The sequence below is a fragment of the Periplaneta americana genome, chromosome 14, assembly GCF_040183065.1.
Source record: "Periplaneta americana isolate PAMFEO1 chromosome 14, P.americana_PAMFEO1_priV1, whole genome shotgun sequence".
In the NCBI taxonomy this organism is placed as follows: domain Eukaryota; kingdom Metazoa; phylum Arthropoda; class Insecta; order Blattodea; family Blattidae; genus Periplaneta; species Periplaneta americana.
In genome coordinates this window covers 139,774,387-139,797,329 of record NC_091130.1, presented here as the reverse complement: position 1 = coordinate 139,797,329, position 22,943 = coordinate 139,774,387, and the positions used below count along the sequence as shown (strand labels likewise).

At 33.8% G+C, this 22,943-nt stretch overlaps 2 protein-coding genes across 3 annotated transcripts in view; one reads left to right on the top strand and one right to left on the bottom strand.

The window, feature by feature from the left end:
- Window positions 1-193: 193 nt before the first annotated feature.
- On the bottom strand, window positions 194-15,953 carry LOC138713758 (beta-catenin-like protein 1). Its single transcript, XM_069846150.1, has 11 exons — window positions 15,803-15,953; window positions 14,985-15,227; window positions 13,554-13,660; window positions 10,843-11,014; window positions 9,521-9,680; window positions 7,546-7,769; window positions 5,727-5,875; window positions 2,146-2,327; window positions 1,883-2,061; window positions 617-818; window positions 194-501 (listed from the first exon to the last, which is right to left on the bottom strand). The coding sequence occupies exons 1-11, from the start codon at window positions 15,830-15,832 to the stop codon at window positions 413-415; spliced, it is 1,737 nt and encodes a 578-aa protein (XP_069702251.1). The 5' UTR covers window positions 15,833-15,953; the 3' UTR covers window positions 194-412.
- Window positions 15,954-15,962: 9 nt separating this feature from the next.
- The window catches only part of LOC138713759 (uncharacterized), a 567,666-nt gene continuing 560,685 nt past the window's right edge, over window positions 15,963-22,943 (top strand). The window contains exons 1-2 of one of the 2 annotated variants that reach the window (XM_069846151.1): window positions 15,963-16,084; window positions 18,609-18,688. The gene's annotated coding sequence lies outside the window, so the exon portion shown is untranslated. The remainder of the gene's footprint in view (window positions 16,085-18,608; window positions 18,689-22,943) is intronic. The other variant, XR_011335985.1, reaches the window with a different exon arrangement.

Below are 22,943 nucleotides of genomic sequence, written 5' to 3'. Positions count from 1 at the left end.
AAATCCATAATATTATAACTGCATCTTTGGAAATAACTCGTTTCCTTCAGTGAAAAACTGTTCTCTTAATAAATCCATAATATTATAACTGCATCTTTGGAAATAACTCATTTCCTTCAGTGAAAAACTGTTCTCTGATATACTCTCATACTAGTATAAGATGAAATGTTTTTTTTTTTTTTTTACTTAATGTAAAGTGTATTTACTGTACCTTTATTGAAATGTATAATACAGTAGATAATTATGCTTATTTTATGCAAGTAAAATGTAAGATATATTTCACACACTTCTCAATTGTCTCTCATAACATACACACACTTTATCGGCTAAGTCACTGAAATGACCACACACTGTCATAAATTATTTCATCTGTAAACGTATAATAATTATTGTTCTTGAGCGTGGTATTTAATTAAAACTTGTCCACAAGTTGTAGGATGTGCTGCTGTTCCATTTCTCTCCATTCGTTATCCCCAGCATCGCCAAGATTACCTGCATATTCTGTAAAATTATAAATACACCATGAATTGTAATAATGATCACATTATATTATAAGTTAGTGCTAATGGTAGCGATATTCTTTATTATGTTAAACTACAAACTGTAAGAAACTTACCTCTCATGACATGTCTGATTGTTTTGAGTGAACCGCCCCTCAAGTTGAGAATTTGGGTAACTCTCTGCTTTATCGTGGATGGTCCTCCAGTACAAACTTCAAGGAGAATATAATCGACTAACTGTAGCGTGAAGAGACCTCCTTCCAGTCTACGTAGGTAGTTGCGTTCCTCCTCTGCATCCTCATCGCCCTCATCAAGGTCCTGCAACAAGTAAGCAATATCACACTATTACAGTACGTAGATATTACCGTATATACGCGAATATTCCGCGCCATCGAATAATCCGCGCACCCTAATTTTAGGAGAGAAAATAAAATAAAAAAAAATGGCTGTAATTTTGGTTTCAAATAATGCCTGCATCCCAGATTTTCTTTGCTAAATTCCTGAAAAAAATATGCGCGGAATATTCGCATATATATGGTAAACATTACATATTCATTTAATTAAATGCAAGTATGTCTTCCATTGTGGCTTAAATGGCAGTGTATTAGACTAAATATAGGTGCAGTAGACTTCGGCTCGATTTTCAATAAGGAACCGGAGATTAATTTTTCTCCCACGAAGAGAGTTGTTCTCGATCTCAACACGAAAGTTAAAGTGATAGAGGTAAGTGAAAAAGATAAATTGAGTGTTTAAACTTAAATCAATTTAAAATAGGAAAGACACAGGTGTACGAAATTCTACAATCAAAATTGGAAATAAAGAACAAGTGGCTGAGCGGAAATGGTTCTGTAAAGACGAAGCTGAAAGACATGGAAAACAAAGACAAATGAAATCGTGTGGGACGGGTTTGTAAGTTCTAGGGGAAAAAAAATCAGTGCGTCTGGACCCAATCTGCAACAGAAAGCTAGAGAGGTAGCAGATAAATTAGGAATAACAAACTGCATTCAGAAAATAATCCTCATTTCCACAATTAAAATTACGTTCAGGAAATAATCCTTAATAATTATTTCCACAATTGAGTCCAGTAACTCTTTGCAAATAATGTATTCCCTTGTGAAGACGCAAAACAGTGAACAGCTAATTGATAACCTTTTCTTCTGTGAAGTTTAATAAAGTGTAATAAGAGTGTTATATATTTTATTATGCGCGTATGATTCATCAAAACAATAGAAGAACATCACTCATTAGGTGCTCTACAGAACTCCAGTACACAATAGGTATGTAAAATGAGACTTTTTTACCTTAACCTGTGCACAATGGAAAAAAATGCACCATGCAAATCCGTTACAGACAGACTTCAATGTATGTAGATCATTACTCACCCTACGATCGTGATCAATTTCTAGATCCACCTCCTCAACTTTTTCTAGGTATTTGAAATGCAATTCTAATAGACGATCTACTTTTTCATGATCATTCTCCGTGAATTTGCTAAGTAACCTCTGGCGTTGTGGGCCTCTACAATTGCGTAACATACTGGCTATGATTGATACCACGTGTTCTGAAACAAAAATAATGGTAACACATGATAAATACTGTACAGTTGATTATATACTGTTGATACTTTTCGCATATATCCTTGTACCTTCATGTTCTTCTGTGGTTAGGATGCGCCGACGATTCTTCTTTGGAGTCTTCATAAATAGTGGGAAAATGGTACGCAGTCCCAAAATATCTACAAATTTGTTACAATTTTCTTTACCATCTGGTCCAGACATAGCATGATCCAACACTTTGAGGGATCCATTCCGTGATAATTTCTTTTCCCTAGAACAATAATAAAATTATTAAAAATTAAAGAACTTTAATATCAATAAAAATTGTTGACTTCTGGCTAAAATAACTTATAAATGACTGTTAAGGAATACGTATAAACATACAAAATAAAATCTTATGTGATCTGGGGTAATATGACATATGTTTTTGTCAAACAAAACAGCTCTATGTGGGTAGTTTCTACATTCTATAATGTGAATAATGATTATTTGTTTATTTTTATATGTAGTACATATTTGTCTCGTGATGAGAATATTGTACGAAATGAAAATATAAAAATTGGAAATTTATCTTTTGAAGGGGTGGAGAAATTCAAATATCTGGGAGCAACAGTAACAAATATAAATGATACTCGGGAAGAAATTAAACACAGAATAAATATGGGAAATGCCTGTTATTATTCGGTTGAGAAACTTTTATCATCCAATCTGCTGTCAAAAAATCTGAAAGTTAGAATTTATAAAACAGTTATATTACCCGTTGTTCTTTATGATTGTGAAACTTGGACTCTCACTTTGAGGGAGGAACATAGGTTAAGGGTGTTTGAGAATAAGGTGCTTAGGAAAATATTTGGGGCTAAGAGGGATGAAGTTACAGGAGAATGGAGAAAGTTACACAACACAGAACTGCACGCATTGTATTCTTCACCTGACATAATTAGGAACATTAAATCCAGATGTTTGAGATGGGCAGGGCATGTAGCACGTATGGGCGAATCCAGAAATGCATATAGAGTGTTAGTTGGGAGGCCGGAGGGAAAAAGACCTTTAGGGAGGCCGAGGCGTAGATGGGAAGATAATATTAAAATGGATTTGAGGGAGGTGAGATATGATGATAGAGAATGGATTAATCTTGCTCAGGATAGGGACCAATGGCGGGCTTATGTGAGGGTGGCAATGAACCTCCGGGTTCCTTAAAAGCCAGTAAGTAAGTAGTTCATATTACATTTTAATTGTCAATTTCGAGTAATGTGGTATTATATGTTATTTATTAACATTCCATGGTATTCGTACATTGCTTCACAGCTGGAATATGGAACATGTCAAAAAAACTTAATAGGAGCTACAGAGTCTTAATTATAGTCACAGTCTAGTTGAAATATATATAGAAGAGTTTTACAGTGTGCTAGTACAACACAAGGGGTTAGTATCGGTATTTAATACAAGACAGTAATATTCACGCAGCGTTGTTGAATGTCATAAATTCACCTAAAGAATAGAAGGCGTGAGAAATTAGGTAATTCTTCAATTTGGCCCTAAATAATCTTATATTTTGAGTTCGATTTTTTATATCCATAGGGAGGCTATTAAAAATTTTTACGGCCATATAATACACTCCTTTTTGATAACACAATAGAATTGCCAATGAGTATGAAAGTCATTTATTACGAGTATTTATACTATGAAGTATTGAATTAGTTACAAAGTTTCATGATTACATATGAGGAAGTTTATTAATATTATTGTTGTTTTCTAATGCCAGTCGTTTGACAATAAAGTCATTTGACCTCTTGCACTCCAATATTTTTCAAAGATATTATCATGGTCAGCCATTGAAGCACAGATTTTGAGGTGTTCCGAATCCATTTCTTGGTTTGAGTTGCACAATGGGCAGTTAGGGGACTGATATATTCCAGTTCTATGCAGATGCTTGGCCAGTCATGGCCTGTTACCAATCTAAATGCAGCTACAGACGATTTTCGTGGTAAATCGGGAATTAACTGTGCATTATGATGCAGAGAGTTCCATTTTTTCCCTTGAGATTGTGTTATCAAATTTTGTTTGTTGAAGTCTAAGTATATCTATACTAATAATAAATCTCTAGCCGGAAACTTTCTGGTAATTTTCGATTTTCCAAAAATAATTGGTCCTAACATATATAATTAACCACTCTGAAACCAAAAATCGCTTTTTTGAAATTTTTGTTTGTATGTCTGTCTGTCTGTCTGTCTGTATGTTTGTTACCTTTTCACGCGATAATGGATGAACGGATTTCGATGAAAATTGGAATATAAATTAAGTTCGTTGTAATTTAGATTTTAGGCATATGTCATTCAAAATACATTTAAAAGGGGGGTTATAAGGGGGCCTGAATTAAATAAATCTAAATATCTCACGTATTATTGATTTTTGTGAAAAATGTTACATAACAAAAGTTTCTTTAACAATCATTTGCGATATGTTTTATTCTTTGAAAAATTTTGATAGGAATGATATTTAATGAGATAAATGAGTTTTAAAATTAAAATAACTGCCATCTAAGGCCGTGTAACGAAATAAAAAACAAATGACTTGGTCTATAAGGGGCCTTGGACAACAACAATCGAAAGCTATGAAAGATAGCCTACAGAGAATGTTTCTGTGTTTGTATGAAGTAATATCGGAAGCTAAATTAACCGATTTGTATAATTAATTATTATTTCACCATTGGAAAGCGTAGTTTCTCTAGATGGACATAATACTATAATGTTATTACAGTAACTTCTGATATAATAATGTAATATAATATATAATATAATATAATATAATATAATATAATTTAAGTTATTTGGAGGGTTCAGAACCATAGTGGGCCAAGCGCCATTTACTGAACACGTAGAAAACAACAAGGGTTAAAATTAAGTTATTACCATAATTCAATGGAAACATATAGCAAGTAAAATAAAGTATACACATTAAATCTAAATGATGTCAATGTTCATTAAACTATGGTTGCATGTAATAACAATTAAGAAACATGTTAAAGGAATTGTCATTGCACCAAATGAGTGCTTTCTGGACCAAAATGATCGCATTTTAATTATTTAAATACAATTTAAATTAAGTAACATATTAAACGATTTATCCTTCTATCAAATACGAATGTTCCCGGGATCAAACATCCTATTTTAATTATGTAATTACTTTATATTTATTTCTAACAGGTGCAGCGGAGCGCACGGGTACGGCTAGTAGATTAAATAAATCTTTTCACAGAGTAATACGTAGATTTATAACAGGTCTGTAAGTAGCAGTGCTGCCCTTCTTGGCTAAAGCATCCGCATTCTCATTTATTAATTAAAAAATATACTGTCAGTCATTGGCATTATTATTTGTAGTTGTTTTTTAATGGTTCTATATGAAATATGAAGGAAATAAGATAGGAGAAGTAAAATAGATGAAGAATAGGCCAAATTAAAATTTGGAGGAGGAAAACACAACTTGAGATAGGGTACAAAGTTCATTCAAGGCTTCCATCTAGCAGCATGTCTGGATATTGAGTAGGCAACTCTACTTATTGGTATTGTTATCATTGCTCAGAGAGATGGATTCTGTTAATATTAGATTTAACTTTTACATAGAGAATAAATATCTAAGAATTCACTTTATGGTGTTCAAAATTTAGTGATACCTGAGCATAAGATTCATTAGCTGCAATCCTTCACCTCGCAGGAAATGCTCTCTATTAGGAGCATACATAAGGCTCGAACATAAACAATTGAAAAGATTTTCCATCATCTCGTGCTCTTCATTAGATGTGGGATCATGTCGCTTATAGAACTGTAAACAAAAATAATACTAGATAGTAAAAAAATTGACATATACAAAGTAACAAAAATATTCTGGCTAAATGCTGAGGAATAGAATTAAACATTTTTGGTTCCCCTTTGGTAAAAACGAATTTAAGTGTAGCAACTCTTGAAAATGCTCTAACCAGTGGCGGTTTCTCGGGGGAGGGAAGGGAGGAACGTCCTCCTCACGTTTTTCTTCTTTTGAAAATAAATACCAAATGAAATATATGCCTTGAAATTCGAGGAAGATTCGATAATTTTTAAGTTCACAGCTATGAGAAAACCTCGGTTGATCGAGTTTTAAACAACGTGCACTCATGTGCTGCTAGAAAACTGTGAGAAAGATGCGAGATTGTTTGTGTGGAGGAAAGTCAATCCTTTCCTCCTTTACTGCAGTTAACACACATAGACAACAGCGCACTAGCGGCCAGAGAAAGAAGCAGAGTTGTAAAGCAAGTAAATGAACGGAAAGGGAGAAGATCCTCCTCTGAATCAGCGCATGGGCAGGAAATATAGAAACCGACTGGTCATCCAGCAAGCTCGCTACTGCTGCCATCTAACGATGCTGCATTCAACCAGACTATAACACATCTAGGAGGAGGCAAGGGTCCAAGAGATCTGGTACTTTTAATAAAAATATCTTAAAACTCAAAAAAGGAGGAGGCACAATAAAAACAGTTTTAACGCAAAGCTAAAGACACCATATACACATTTTTTTTTTGTTAAACAAAATATATTATTCATTGCACTTTATATAAGCTACTATTCATGGTTTGAAACTTTCGAGGATATCTGAAACTTGAGAGGAAGTAGTTCTACGTTAGTATCGCAGATCTTTTTGGCCCCTGAAATTCACTTCCATTCATTGTCTACTAGACAGGAAAACAGCCAAGTTGTCAGTTTTGTACAAATATATTTGAAATTGAAAGTACTGCAAACTACATTAATTTTAAGATAAAAATAATCGGTCACCGGCAGCTTTGAACAATAATGGTAGTATGACTTTACAAGAACTGACATTCTCCAAAAGCATGTGATACTGAACTTGTAAAATGTACATGTGGCAACACAGACCACGTCGGTGTGTGCAGAGTTCTTGCTTTCCTCAGATTATTTTCCATTCCCACTTCCGTAAAATGGTTCTGGTTATGTGTTAGTAGCTAGTCCCTTCCAACACGTGAGATGCTGTAGTGTGCGCGAAAAATGCTGCGAGTTTGTGAATTCCCTTGTAATTGTTAATTTGTGCAATTATCCAACAATTGAATGAAGTGAAAACATATTTTTGACAATTTAGGAAACTCAGTTTACAAGAACAGATTATTGCTATACAAAAGGGAAGGCCAATTCTAACACTACCTGGTGTTACATGTATGCATGTAGGCTAATTTGTAGCATGTTTCATTCAAGAATGTGTCATTTTGCGCTGTTAACTTCTTTCCTCCTCTTAAGAAAAATGCAGGAGCCGCCACTGGCTCTAACCATAACTTGCTTGTGTAATACACTTGGTGCAGGGTTTAAGAGGTAACTGCTTGGCTTCTGTAGACACTAATAGATAAAGACTGAAAGATTAAACTTTGTAATGTTGTAAACCACGCTTTAACTGTAATGTACGTCATTTTTAGACTATAGTGCCTATAAATAGTAACTACACATACTTACGGCTAGCTGTTGCAGAATTACGTCAATACCCTCCAGGTCGCCAAGCATTTGTCGGTTGTCAGGTGTGTCCTGGAGTAAGATGGACAAGATTTCACTTGCGTACAGCTTGTTGCCATCAAACGGAAGTTTAACCCTCAATCGTCGCAGCAGCCACTGCAGGAGGCCTTGCTTTGCAGCATCACCACAGAGATCAGGTCTGAATTCAGCGAGGTTTTCAAAGATGGCTGTTTGCATCAATAATATAAATTGTCCTTATTATAATTTCATATTATGAATATCACTATTAACAAAACTGAAAATTCTAATAAGAGAGAATAGCTGTTTATAATGTTTATGTTTCTTTTTAAGTTGACGTCAATAATTAACAATAGATCCCTATTAGAAACAACAACAACCAAATTTCTTGGCTTAAAAATCGATAATGTGTTAAATTGGAAAAATCATATTAAAGAAATTACCCCCAAACTAAATTCAGCTTGTTTTGCTATTAGATCTATGCAAAAGATAGTAAATATCAATACCTTAAAAACAATATACTTTGCATACTTCCACTCGGTAATGAGTTTTGGAATAATATTCTGGGAAAATTCTACAGATAGTAACAGTATATTCCTACTACAAAAAAGAGTAATTAGAATAATAGTAGGTGCCAAATCTAGGGAATCTTGTAGGACTATTTTCAAAAAACTACAAATAATGCCCATGGCTTGTCAGTATATCTTTTCATTAATAATCTTCCTCGTATGTAATCATGAAAACTTTGTAACTAATTCAACAGTTCATAGCATAAATACACGTAAAAAAAAATTACTTTCATACTCCATCGGCAAGTCTATCGTGCTATCAAAAAGGAGTGCGTTATATGGCAGTAAAAATTTTTAATAGCCTCCCTATCGATATAAAAAATGAAACTCAAAACATAAGATTATTTAGGGCCAAATTAAAGAAGTACCTAATTTCTCACGCCTTCTATTCTGTAGGTGAATTCTTGACATTCAATAACACTTCATGAAATTGATACTAAAACTTTGTGTTGTACTAGTAGACTATATTGTAAATCTCATCTGTATATATTTCATCTAGACTGTGACTATAAATTAAGACATTATAATAGTATTAAGTTTTTGAATTGTTCCATATTCTAGCTGTAAAGCAATATATGAATACCATGGAATGTTAATAAATACAATACAATACAATACAAACAATTTGGGATCTTTTTTTTTTTTTAGTTGGTTATTTAGCGATGCTGTATCAACTAATAGGTTACTTAGCGTCAATGAGATGGTATTTTGTATTTTGGCGAGTTGAGGCCGAGGATTCGCCATAGATTACCTGATATTCACCTTACGGTTGGGGGAAACCTCGGAAAATATCCAACCAGGTAATCAGCCCAAGCGGAGGGGGGGGGGGAGATATTGTTTTAGTTTATCCAAAATTTCAATAATAATAATTTTTTTTTACAAATAGCAGGTACTTGACTGTTCGTCATTCGCCCATATGAAGCCAGTTGTGTAGACCAATTTATCGACAGAGTCGCTGCCCAGGGTGCGACATAGGAGGCTGGTCTACGCTACACCTATATTCAAATGAGATGATGGAGATTTGTTACGATGCCACAGGAGAACTGGAGCTCCTGGAGAAAATTCGTGTGTTACCTGGACCATAGGCTTGACCAACACGTTATAAATTGGGGGTATGTTGGCGATCAAACCCAGGTTCACAGAATTATAAGTCCAGCATTCTAATCATTAGACCACTGTGGCAGCTCTGTTGGTAGTTTTGCATTAGGCATAATAAAAACAAGAAAAAAACCAGAGGATTTGGGGGAAAAGAACGAAAGAAATGTAAATTTTACTATGTTTTCTTTACTTCTTTTCATGGGCACATTTGTTGCCCAGTCTTTTAATCAGGTTAATGATTTCTAATGAAGATAGTGATATATCTAACACTTCAGTAACCACACCATATTTACCCAATGTGTTATGTACACCCTCTGATTCTTCTTTAACCGATTCGTCTAAGCGCTCCAAATTCTGGACAAGCAGCGCGCAGATCTGTTGATTTAGCAAGGCATCTATCAGACTGTCAGCACCCTCTTCGCTTTCGTGTAGAATATCCACGTCTGTCAACTCCTGTCACAGAAAACAATGGAAAACACATATGAAATTTTAGTGTCGGTGCAAACAGGCCAGTAATTTCATAGTCTTGGCTTCTCTAAAGGAAAGAACTATATTACGGTTTTATAATGCCCTTCCCGAATTTTACATATAATCCCAATCAAGATAATTTATCAACAGTAATCTCACTAGACGTTTTGATTTATCTAGAGAAAATCAAAACTCGAGTGGAATTTAATTGACTATTACACGATTAGAAGAAAATATATAAAGAATAGAAGTAACGAAGTACTCCAATACAATAAAATATTAATTGACTTACGAAAATACAACTGTCTTCAAATGTATTATTGTACCATCTCAACATTACAAATATTACGCTAGATGCATGCTAGATGGCAGTAGTGTCTTTATACAGACACTGTAATGATTACTATTTAATAAATCTTAATATTAAACAATCTCTGATACGTGACTATCCATAATATCATATAGCAGAAGTTCTTTTTATCCTCTCAGAGCAGAAGCTATAACATAACCTAACTAATATACACAAGTGTTAGAAAAGTTTTAATTAACGACGATGACATAAAAAATAAACATGAATAATTTTAAAAGGAATAATTATTGAATGTACAATTTTCAAATTTGAATGTGGTTGGTGGTTCAATTGATGTTATATTGGACGTGTGCGTAATAGAAGTGGAACTCGTTGATTTAGGCCTACATGGTGTATTTAACTTATACAGGATTTCCGAATGGTGCTCTTCATTTATTTGTAAATCGGATTTCAGAAGATGCATAGGTATGATCAGTGATTTTTATTAATTCTTGTTCTTGAATGCCAATGCGAATCGTATTTGAAACTGCTGTGCATCGACTGGAGTGGTTTGTAATTTTATATATATTTTTGACGTCCAGACCAGCGCAGTTTCAAATGTTGGCAAACAAAGAAACAAATGCTAGGGACGTGATAAAATTAAACAAATGCTAGGGACGCGATAAAATTAAACAAATGCTAGGGACGCGATAAAATTGTGCGATAAGCAGCCATGATTGGTTGAAATACGTCCTTTCGTACCGTTTTATTGGTCAAAAGTAGTATGACGTAGTAAGAGTGTAATAGTCAATGAAAACAACAAATAATGCTGTTACAAATAAATAAAAATGTGAGTACTTGAAGCAAGTCAACAACTGCAACAGCAACGTCAGTATTTTCGTGAGCTAACAATTCCAGGAGAGAAGGGACTGCTTGGAGTTCCACCATGATGGGATAAAGGTCAGGCACTGTTGCCACTGCGTGCATCTCCTGTATTGTTTCATGGAGTTCCACTTCCGATTCCATAAATCTGCAGAAAAAAAATAAAACGGACATTTTATTCTCTATATTTATTATTTCATTTGGTAGACTCAGGCCTTCTCTTCTATTGAACCAGAACTAAACTAACTACTACAAACAATATAATACTGGGTGTTCAGTTCAAAATGTGTCTTGGCTCGCTGTATGCCGTCATGTGGCTAGCTGATGAGCCTAGAGAATTCAATCTTCCTACACTTCCGCAGCTCAGGTGTATAATCTAAGAGGCAGAGAAGTTGGCTAGCAAGTACGGCGTTCATTCTGAAGAGTACGTGCCGATACGTACGGTAACGCTGGTAGTGGCAGGAATGTGAACTGTTTGGAAATACGTACTGTCGGGATATGGGGAGAGGGTTAAGACGATTACTTATGTATTTGTTGACATTAACTTCGACGGTCAACATGGACACGGAGCATTTGATTTGTGTTGTGGAATGTTACCGTACGCAACCGATGATAACAAATACCCTGCGTACAACTTGCCGGCGCAAAACACAGTTCGAAAGAGGTTATGGTAGCACACAGACCGTACAGACCGCCATCTGTTGCTACGACGTTCAAGTTATACCGTACATGTTCTCAAGTTCAGATTGAAGAACGCCTTAAATAATAGGCAACTTCTCTAACATATAAACTGAAACTCGCTTCAAATCGGTGACCCAACAACAGTGACGTCAAGACACACTTTGAAATGAACACCCAGTACTGTAGTATATTATGAAACAAGTATATGATGTCATACCACAGTCTAGTGTATACAGTCACGAAACTCTATACGTAGTAAATATGCATCCATAGATAGTTGCTAACCATTAGGATCGCTAATATCACCTCATTACAGACAATGCGAAATAATACCGGCACAGTCTATTGTTCCTAGCACCCTCACAACTCAAGCTTCGTGACTGTATATACTAGACTGTGGTTATACTTCATTGCATGTGTCAATGTTTAGGAAACGAGCAAGAACAGTTTCCTAATTTTAACAGTGCAACAACTATATAACATTATAAATGTGTTTTATACGTTATTTCTTTTTACACAAGCATTATAAATAGGCTTTATCATTAGTGAAAATCAGGCGTAATATGCCACATTATTAACTAGGGCCGTAAAATATTACAATGCCAACTAAAACGTCATGACTTCTATGACAGAATAACTTGTGCCATAAAGTTAACATTGTGAAATGATTTGCCCATGCTATAATATTTAATACATCACTGTTGTCATAGCAACTTCTTTCTTTATAGACTATGATATCAAACTATATATCATTATAAATCTGATGTTATTTCTTTATTAATTGTTTTATAATGCTGTCACACAAAAAAATAACATATGAAACACGTTTATAATGTGATATAGTTATTACATTCATAAAAATTATGAAACTTACTTCACTAGTTTCCTAAAAATTGACTCATGCCATAAGTATAACATTATAAACTTGTTTCATAAATATTATGGCGTAAGTTACGTTTCAGTTGGCATGGTAATATTTTATGACACTGGAACAATAATGTGGCAAATTATGCATGATTTTGAATAACAATAAAGACTATTTATAATGCTGGTATACAATAAAAAACTAAAACAGATATTGATACAATAAAATTGTTTACGAGATAGTAATGGCTTCTGAATATTCAAGTAATATGTTTAACATAATAAGCTACACTAAGAAGTAAAGATAGTATTCAGTAATTGATTTTTAAATCTAGTAATTACACACAAGTAGGACAAATTAATAAGAGAGGAAGGAGATAAAAGCATGAGTAGACAACCCATATTTTACATTTAATCTCAATTAATATCACTCAATAAAAGAATTGTATTCCAATGGATACCATCCCATTGTGGAATCCTGGGAAACGAGAATGCAGATGCATTAGCAAAGAAGGGCAGCACTGCTACTTACAGACCTGTTACTAAATCTACGTATTACTCTGTGAAAAGATTTATTAAATCTACATACTTAGACTTCAACAAACAAAATTTGATAACACAATCCCAAGGGAAAAAATGGAACTCTCTGCATCATAATCCACAGTTAATTCCCGATTTACCACGAAAATCGTCTGTAGCTGCATTTAGATTGGCAACAGGCCATGATTGTTTGGCCAAACACCTGCATAGAATTGGAATATATCAGTCCCCTAACTGTCCATTGTGCAACTCAAACCAAGAAATGGATTCGGAACACCTCAAAATCTGTGCTTCAGTGGCTGGTCATGATAATATCTTTGAAAAATATTGGAGTGCAAGAGGTCAAATGACTTTATTGTCAAACGCCTGGCATTAGAAAACAACAACAACATTTAATGATAGTGAATTTGATTGTCTAATAAATAGATGAATTTTAAATTTTTTTTCTTCTAATTTTGACAGCTCGTGGCAATCTCCAATAGGAATATGGAGAGAATTCCAAGCTTTAGCAAGTAACATTGTGAAAAATAAAGAGTATGTTACTGATACCACAAATAACAGTAATTCTGACAATAATGGCAATTTATAATGAAACCGCATACTTCTCTGGCATATCAGGGAATTTAATTCGCATCTCTTGGTTTTTGAGTGCTCGTTTCTCGAACAGGAGAATTAATCGTTTCAATGTAGATTCATCCAGAACTTCACCCTGTAAGAAATGTGAAGCAAAAGGTACAAATATGAGGTTAATATTACATGGAAGCAAAATAGGGCTAATTATCTTCACTCAGAGTAAAATAATTACTGCCCAATGATAAATTTCAAAATGTTGCAGTGAAAAAATCTTTCCTAGGTTCAACATGGCCGTCATAATTTTAAGAACATATAAATACTAAACAGATTCTTAAATTGAATCATTTCAAGGGAAAAATTGTTCCGGGGCCAGGTATCGATCCCGGAACCTCTGGTTGAACGTACCAGCGCTCTGCCAACTGAGCTACCTGGGAACTCCACCCGACACCGTCTCAACTTTTCCCTTTATATCCACACAACTCACGTGGGCTGACGAAACGCCAGAGACCCACATCGAGTGCACACAATCTCTGTGTGACTTGGAATTGTGGTTTTCTGTTAATGTACACAGTGACGTATATATTATGCAAATCTAGTCTTTCAGGTAGTTAATTTGTCAGCCCACGCGAGTTGTGTGGATATAAAGGGAAAAGTTGAGACGGTGTCGGGTGGAGTTCCCGGGTAGATCAGTTGGCAGAGTGCTGGTACGTTCAACCAGAGGTCCCGGGATCGATACCCGGCCCCGGAACAATTTTTCCCTTGAAATTATTCGAATCTGCTTTACAGGGAGCCTTACCTGAAAGACTAGATTTGTAGATTCTTAAGTTATCTCTGCTAAAAGCAGAGCACAAGAAATAAAGGGAACCTAATGTACGCTGAAATGTTTTGTTATTCTATCATTAATACTGAAAAAAATTGACATCATTAAGGGGCAGGAAAGGGTGGTTATACACTTTTTAGATGTAGGTGAACTTTTGCAAACCCAACATTTCCGGAGTGAAGAAAATCAATTGGCAATAATTAATTAGACAAAATAGCAAATTATAAACATACCAGTTTCTGTTATAATTAGTTATTGTAAGGATTTTCAAGTTAGAAGAAAAAAATATGCATTTCATTGTGTAATAGCTTAATGTTTGTGCAATAGACAATAGCACTCTCCTTTCTTAGTTCAACAGCCCTTCTGCACCCCATCTATTGAGTTAGCAGTCCTAGCAATTGACGGTTATCCACATTAAAAAGAAATTAAGTTTTATAGAAAAGATAAATCATAAATTTATAGATATTAATTTCACAAATAAGCATAGGCCTGTTTGTTTCTTCTAATTTCTTCGCAAGAAAGCCTACACTACAATATAAAATAATTCTAAATAAGGAAAACCGTGCTTTGAATTTCTTTTTCATAAACATCTTATATTCAGCAATAATGCATGTGCTTTTATAAATATGCTTACACATACCTCCACTTCCTCGTTTTCGACCAATTGTAAAATTCTCTCTCTCTCTTCTTCCGTTATAGGTTTCTCTGTCTTTATTGTGTCTTCTGGTTCCTTCTGCTGTACTTTGTGTGTTCGTTCAGCTTGCTCTGCTTCCATGGCACGAGTCTTTGCCAATTTACGCATCTTACGCTGTCTTTCAAATTCATTTTCATAGTCTTCTTCCTCATTGTCTTCATCTTGAACTCTTTTGGGAGTGTTGGGAGGCTGTAATATATGTAATAATTGAATTACAATCAACATAAATAAGTTACTGAATCCTAAAATAGACATGTCATAATTATTTAGAAAGTCTGGAAATAAGACTGGCCTCCCCATGTGTAAAATAGATATCAGACACCCAGAAAACAAGTGTAAATGTGGCACAAACAATACTAATTAAAAAGATATTCTATAATCATATTAAGCTCTAACATATACTTTTACTGAATACAATGATATTATGTTGTTACTAAATAATAATAGCAAAATAAGATGGAAAATGTGATGCAAATTTTTAAACGTAACCTCAAAATTTTGGAAAAGATTTTCTTTCTAATTCTTGCCATTACAATATGAATTCAGGTTATATTGCACTAATTAATCTCATAGAATCTTATATTATTATTACGTTTACAGCAAGATAAGATGAAATAATTTCAATCTCGTATGTTTTTTAATTCCTTAGAGAAACATAACCTAGTAGTGGTAATAACAAAACACATGAAACTACACTCAGTATATAAATCACCTGTATTAATAAATCTGAATATTTTGAACATTAATATGATAACAATACAGACCTTATATGATAACAATTCACCAATATCCATTATAACTTTTAATTCTTTGAAACGCTTTACAAATTGACGTTTCGAAAATTACAACCTCTACGTTTAATGTTTACAAGATGGCGAATGAAATCATCTGAATTGCTCTTCAATTCTGTTATCTCGTTGGATAGCAGCGCTGCAATGGCGATAGTGAAGTTGTGTGTAGTATGATCATAGCGTTGAATGGTTCAATAGTTGTTACAGAAGTGGTATTTGTGATCAATTATTTTGCTGGATTTCCAGTTCATTAAAGTACGTAAAACATTTTGTATTGGTTTTATGTCTGAGATAACATTTAATTGCAGAAAAATACAATTTGACAATAACGTGCATGCGTACAGTAGACTTTCAGCAGTTGTCAAAAGTTTCGAAAAGAAACGTGTTGACTTTATGATATTAGTATGACATGTTGTAAGATGGTTTTGTGATGATTGGGAATTACGAAATTAATTTAAAATTAGTTGTAATATAAGTTTGTATAAATTCATATACCGATAATTAAACTGACATTAGATATTGACATTCATTTTTAAGAATAACTAGTGTTTAAACATCAGTGTTACTGACGCGATAGTAGATAAAACAAAGCAGTAAATATTCTATAGGTCCAAAGAAAATGTGTAGCCTATGACAGTGTTTTCATTTCTACCTTATATGCGTCTCTATGTGCCCCTTTTCTATTCGCTCGACAATATGCACTTAAAAATGAATTCATTGCCGGCACTTGTGAAGCCCTGTACAACTTCATAGTGAAGTGATTTTTCTGAATTGAGAGGTTTGATTTTTGACATTAACTGTTAACTTATATATAGCTTTTTTGTGATAGTAAATTAAATAGTCTCAAGAACATGAAATTAAAATTTATACCGGTAACTATGAGATATTATCGGAAAACCGAGTTTGTGGAATGTGTTCGGACAGCATTTTCATGAAATTTCAACTAGGGGGGAGGGAACTCATGCATTTGACATTTCTTTCTTTGTATTGAGTTGTGTTTGTTATTATATTAGGTTTGGTTAATGAAGGATTATGCCTAAATATACGAATAAGTTCCAGTAAACGCATTTTTATTTGTACTGTAGTAGCTATTTCCTATTTTTGGTTGTTTACATTTCCTATGTTTTTTTAACTCATATAGGCTACAACAGTTCTCATTTTAAAATAATACTAAAGTCATACAGCTCTTAACTACTCCTGATCCCGGTTAAAGGAACTGAGCTGTCACTCTAGCCTATTGTGTGTTTGCATTTCATTTGTACTGCCGATGTTTAAACTTGTTTGCGTTTAAGATTAATTACGATGATGTGATTTTGTATCTCTGTTTTTCTTACTTAGGAACTGTGTTCGACTTGATAAAAGGTAGAGAGGGGGATATTTTTTTGTTCACGTACCATATATATATATATATATATATATTTTTTTTTTAGTATTTATATAAATATTATAACATGTTCGGTTATCAAATTTGTTATACAAGTAATGTAGCCATGTATTAGTATATTATTATTATTATTATTATTATTATTATTATTATTACCCTGGCATGAAATTTTGAATTTGTTTTTATCGTACTTTATGACTTATAGACAACTAGAAACTAGATGAGTCACAAATAAATAGCTATACAAAATTTTGTTATGAAAACAATAGCAACAAACATTTATGAAAACGACAAGCACATAGTATTCCCACAGTCTACTATATAGTCACGAAGCTTGAGTTTTGAGGGTGCTAGAAACAATAGACCTTGACGGTACTATTTTGCATTGCCTGTAATGAGGCGATATTAGTGATCCTAGTGGTGAGCAACTATCTAATGTTTGCATATTTACTACGTATTGAGCTGCGTGACTGTATATACTAGACTGGTATTCCTGTCATAGTTCTAAAAAAATAAAATAAAAAAAAAGACAATCTAAAATGTTTTAATATAGGCTAGTACTATTTTTATATCAATGGAAAACTTTTTTTTTTAAATGTTGAAATCCAGGTGGTATTTATAAACGACATCATAATAAGCTCACTATGGCAAATTCACTTTTGAGGCGAAAATGTTTCGACCGCCGCTCAGAAAATAAAAGTAAGTTTCGGAAAATGTAATTTCAGAAACAATATCTCTATTCAGGCCGGTGTGGTACTAATAATATTACAATATATTATAGTCAGAGAGGGAATTCCAGAAGAGGGGAAATTCCTCGACGTCTCCCCCATTCAATTCGAACACTGCGTAGGAATGATCAGCTTCTACAAATAGGCTATGACGATAACATGTGCTGTATCACCATTTTTACATTATAATTAATTAAAGTAGGCCCTACACTCACGAAACTAATTTATTTTGACTTAATTCCAAGCCCATTCTTGATCATAACTTTTTATTACCTAATTGAGCATAATTAAAGTTACTCTGCTATATTCATACATACTTCTAGCTATAGCTCATCGTATTGGAAATTTGTGTTGAAATTAGAAGAGCTCAGGAAAAGTATTAGGATTCTTTACCTGTGAAGTAGGCTTAATATTAACTTTTACCGGCCGTGGAGCAAGTTTTTATAAGCTTGTAGTAATGCTGTTATTCGATAGGAATTTGAAGCGATTTGTTGTAGTTCACATGAAATATTGATTACGATTTCATTTATGAAATTTGCCGTAGGTGTTTTTTTTAAGATATATGTATACATATATAGACTAATTAGGTAATCACAAATATAATTTATGGCAATTTTTATACTGGACATTATTTATATTTGTTTCTAAATTCAGTTTTCGCTTCCAGCACACTGGTATTCTTTCTCTGAGTTGGAGGTGTAAAGGGGAAATCAGCCTGGTTCTGAAAATCACGACAGACGAATGACTGTAAGTTGATTTCTGTTGAACTTTAAATTGTAATAGGCCTATTAAATTAACTTTTGAGAGAAAACACTTGTCATTTTAACACTAAGATTACATGACTGCATTTAGAGTGGCTTTATTTATTGTTAACGAATACCTTTATTTTCGTTTGCGTTCTTTCATGTACCGTAGGAATCAAGTATCGATAATAACTCCTTGTATTGTACTGGTTGTAAAATTCTTCTGTAAACATTTCAACTAGACTGTCACTATGAATGAAGACTTTGTAGTACTATTAAGATTTTTTAGACATGGTCCATACTCTAGCTGTGAAGAAATGTAAGAATACCATAGAATGTGAATAAATGCAATACAAAAAAAAAAAAGATTAAATTCTACGCTTTTAGTTAATTCAATTGGTAATCTTCTTTTGTAGACAGAAATTAATTATTCTCTGATTCGAGTTTGATTTTTAAGATATCTTTCTTTCGATTCCCTCATCAGTAGGGTTAGAATAAAATATTCCGCCCTCTGTGCAACGTAATATATTTGCGTGGCGGGGATGGGGTTGAACGACAGTCAGTCTGATGCTTGTAGCAGTACAGTTGATTCAAGAGAAATAACTCAGACTATTAAGTACTTTTTTATTTTGTGTTGATTAGCCTTACAAATTGAAGTTATATTGCTAAACTGGTGATGAATAAATCATTATCAATTTAAGGTAATTCTGGAGGACGACCACTCCACGATTTTGGAAACTTTTCCCACCCCCTACAAACGACTATTTTATGCTAGAATTTCGAAAGGTAATACAAAAATTTTCGGAAACATAATTTCGACTGTAACCTATTAGAACCTAAACTAACCTAACCTTAACTGCCCAACCTAAACTAAGCTAATCTAACCTACTCTGATCGCCACTAAGCAGTAAACATCGCCTATCAACAAACATAATTTTACGTTACCATCCAAAACTATGTGTAAAACTTTAAAAATCGAAAACGTAAAACCATAGTCTCCCCACCTCCGTAATAATCTACGCACATAAATTATGGGAATTTAATATAGAATAATTATACATGCTCAGAACTTCTAAAATCCATGGAGAGGCTTTCCTCCAGAATTAATTAATTAAATTATGTAATACGATCCCTTTCATCTTTGTAGATATGCGTTTCTCAGTTTCATTTTCAGCACGATTTAGGTTATGAACAGTATTTCTGATAAGTGTTATTTGAATAGGAAGTTTTGCACCAGATGTTTGTAAAACTTCAAGAGCAGATTGTAAAAGCGCAAAATTCAACCAAATATAATTTATATTATATTCAGTGGCTGCGCATCATTAAATAGTTTTTTGGAATATTTTGATTGCCCTGGCATTATTGTAATCAAATGACAATCACTTTCTTTACTGATTGGAAATTGTCGTAATAATATTATTGCCTGCGTACAACCACGTACCTAATCGGATAATAATTGGATGTGGAGGAATAGGTACTCTGGCACACTGTTTTTGAATTCAGAAACAGGATAGGCCTACAGTACTTAACGTACAATTTTTGAAAATTAAAAATGATGTAGAAACGGGAGAACCCTGAGGAAAAAACCCAACTGCGATCTTGTCCGCCAGAAGTGTCACTACGGATTTTTCAATGAAAAATCTCAGGCCTCACCGGGACTCGAACCGGATCGCCTGTATGACATACTGAAGATTTGACCAATCAGCCACTGCAGGGATGAACCTCTGTTTTACTTAATTTTGGCCGTGGCATTCGTAACATACATATAGGTCGTTAGTCTGTTATGCTGCTTTTGACTGGGCTGTACTAAGCTGTGCTCTGGCATTACTGGAGGCTGCCGACTGATCCGTGCACAAGTATTCTGCTTCTAAATATTAGCTATAGTACATTGCAAGACTAATTTTAAGCAGTGCATTTTCCTAACTCTACTTATCAGCTTTATTTTATATACGACTCACTATAATTCTTTAATGTAACATTAAATTTTTTTATCTAGTGATATTTGATATTGATGAAATTTGGGTCATTTCAAACCAACAATGGAAGAGCCGTGATGTCTTTGATGACGTCACGAACGTATTTGTAACTATACGGCGGTAATATTGAATTAATGTAATATAGTCTCCATTTTCGTAAGGAATTTGACGAAAACCACTGGATATAAAATATACAATTTTACCACATTTTAGGGGACTACACCCCCTAATCCCCCAAATATTTGGCACACCAACAAAACTTCCAAACATCATATACCATGATATAATAAATAATAAAAAACATACCTTACACAAAAAAAAAGAAAATGTGGTTTTCATAAAATTTCTTATGAAAATAGAGACTATATTAAGTTATAGGTTATAAAAACTAGCGCTGAGTTACTTCTCGTGATTTCGGAAGTTAAAATCCGCAATTATACTACCTTATTAGCGACAACATCACAAAACAAAAAATCACCAGCCTTTACGCAGCGTAGGCCTATATGCAAGGCATAATACCTGTTACAGATTCGTATATGCAAGGTACATATAAAAGTCTAAACTAACCTAACCTGTCACAGATTCGTATATGCAAAGCATAGCGTGAGTGTATATTAGTGTGAAACTTTCGTAATGTCACCAAAGTTGTGTTAGTATGACTGAGGAGAGAGCTCTAAACACTTGAAGGTGTATAAGCGGAGTACGAGGAAGCATTAACATCGCTAGTGTAGCCAGTTATTCGCCCACAACAAAATTCAAAATCACAGACATAATTATAAACTGTGTGAATATTGAAATACATTTTAGGGCGCTATTTCCAATGTACAGTAAACCATACAGCTATGCATAAATGAATGCAACATTCTGTTCAGTAGAAAACAACTAACAATAAAACTGTGTATTTTTCGTAGTAGATCTACTATTTCAACGAACAACACAAATAAACCGTTAGGGATAACCACATTTCTCAAAGCACTTACAAATCTTTACCTTACACTTCACTCCAGAAGCTACATTAGCCTTCACAAACCTCGAAGGAATAATTCCATAGAGCCTTAAAAAAGTAAACCAACTCTTCACACTCCTCGGATTGTAATTCGTCGATTACAATCAACAGAACGTCCTGCTGCCATGTCCAACTTTGAACTAACGAACTTTCAAGTGTCAAAAACGCTCAAATATCAAAACACTACGATATATCGCACGACTACATTTATCGACCTGTCGATCATAATATCACTTTACAACATAACTTAAAAAATATATAGGGTGGAAGTGAAATAGTAATGTATATTTCCAGAATGAATAGCTCATGTTGTATATAACAAAAAAACTGTGTCATCATATTGGTAAAAACTTGGTAGTTTAAAAAAATGTATTTTCCCAAATGTTTAACAATTTCTTATTCGGTAACTATTGCGAGTAGGATCGTGATTGTTGTCCATATCGAAAGGAAATCTAATAAAGAACAATTTATCCTTCTGACATATCGTATTTCAATAGCATGAACGGTTTTCATGTACATTTAAATTTAAAAACCTCTAATTTAAAGTAATTTCACGATTTGAGCAAGTGGCAACGTCGATGCAGAGAGCAGCTCACCTACCGAGACACACCGAGTTCGTTGATCTCTTACATCTGTGTTACGAGTAGTGTGTGTTAGCGGCGATGTTGCCGGACTGCTGAAATTTCAAACGTAATTTTCTAATTAACCGTGCATTTAATCACAAAACGTAATATAGGTTTTCTATCCATTTACGTGTACTCCATCGTCCCTTTCAAGCTGCAAGGTTGTTACGCTTTCGCTATATGTATAAATTACACCATACTTTTACATCGTTTCTTTAAATTTGACTAATTTGAAATAATGTGTGAGAATACATGCAATTTCAGCTTTACGACAGCATACAAAACGTTATTAAATTCATTGTTATTATATTATTATTATTATTTATATTTTAATTAAACAGAGCGATAATATTATATATATATATATATATATATATATATATGTTACATTTTCATAATTTATTTTGCTTATATCGATGTAGCATGTTTATAAACCATTACATCTTTCAGTCCATGATGGCTGTGAATATGTGAGTGTTGCTAATATAAAATCTGTTTATAAACGCACAAGAAGATGACGTACAGTAATGGCAAAAAAAAAAAAAAACCGGACCGACCCTTGTAGCTGATTTCAGAGCCTTGCTCACTCCAGAGCACGATAGACTGGTAACTAAGACTTTCGTGGTTCGAATCCTTCCTGGGAAGGAAATTTTT

Coding starts and splice junctions, on each gene's coding strand:
- LOC138713758 (XM_069846150.1), bottom strand. CDS start 15,832: ATGGATATTGGTGAATTGTTATCATATAAG. Junction 9,681..10,842: donor CAGTTGTTGACTTGCTTCAA/GTACTCACATTT, acceptor TTTCTGTGACAG/GAGTTGACAGACGTGGATAT. Junction 819..1,882: donor AAATTGATCACGATCGTAGG/GTGAGTAATGAT, acceptor TACTTGTTGCAG/GACCTTGATGAGGGCGATGA.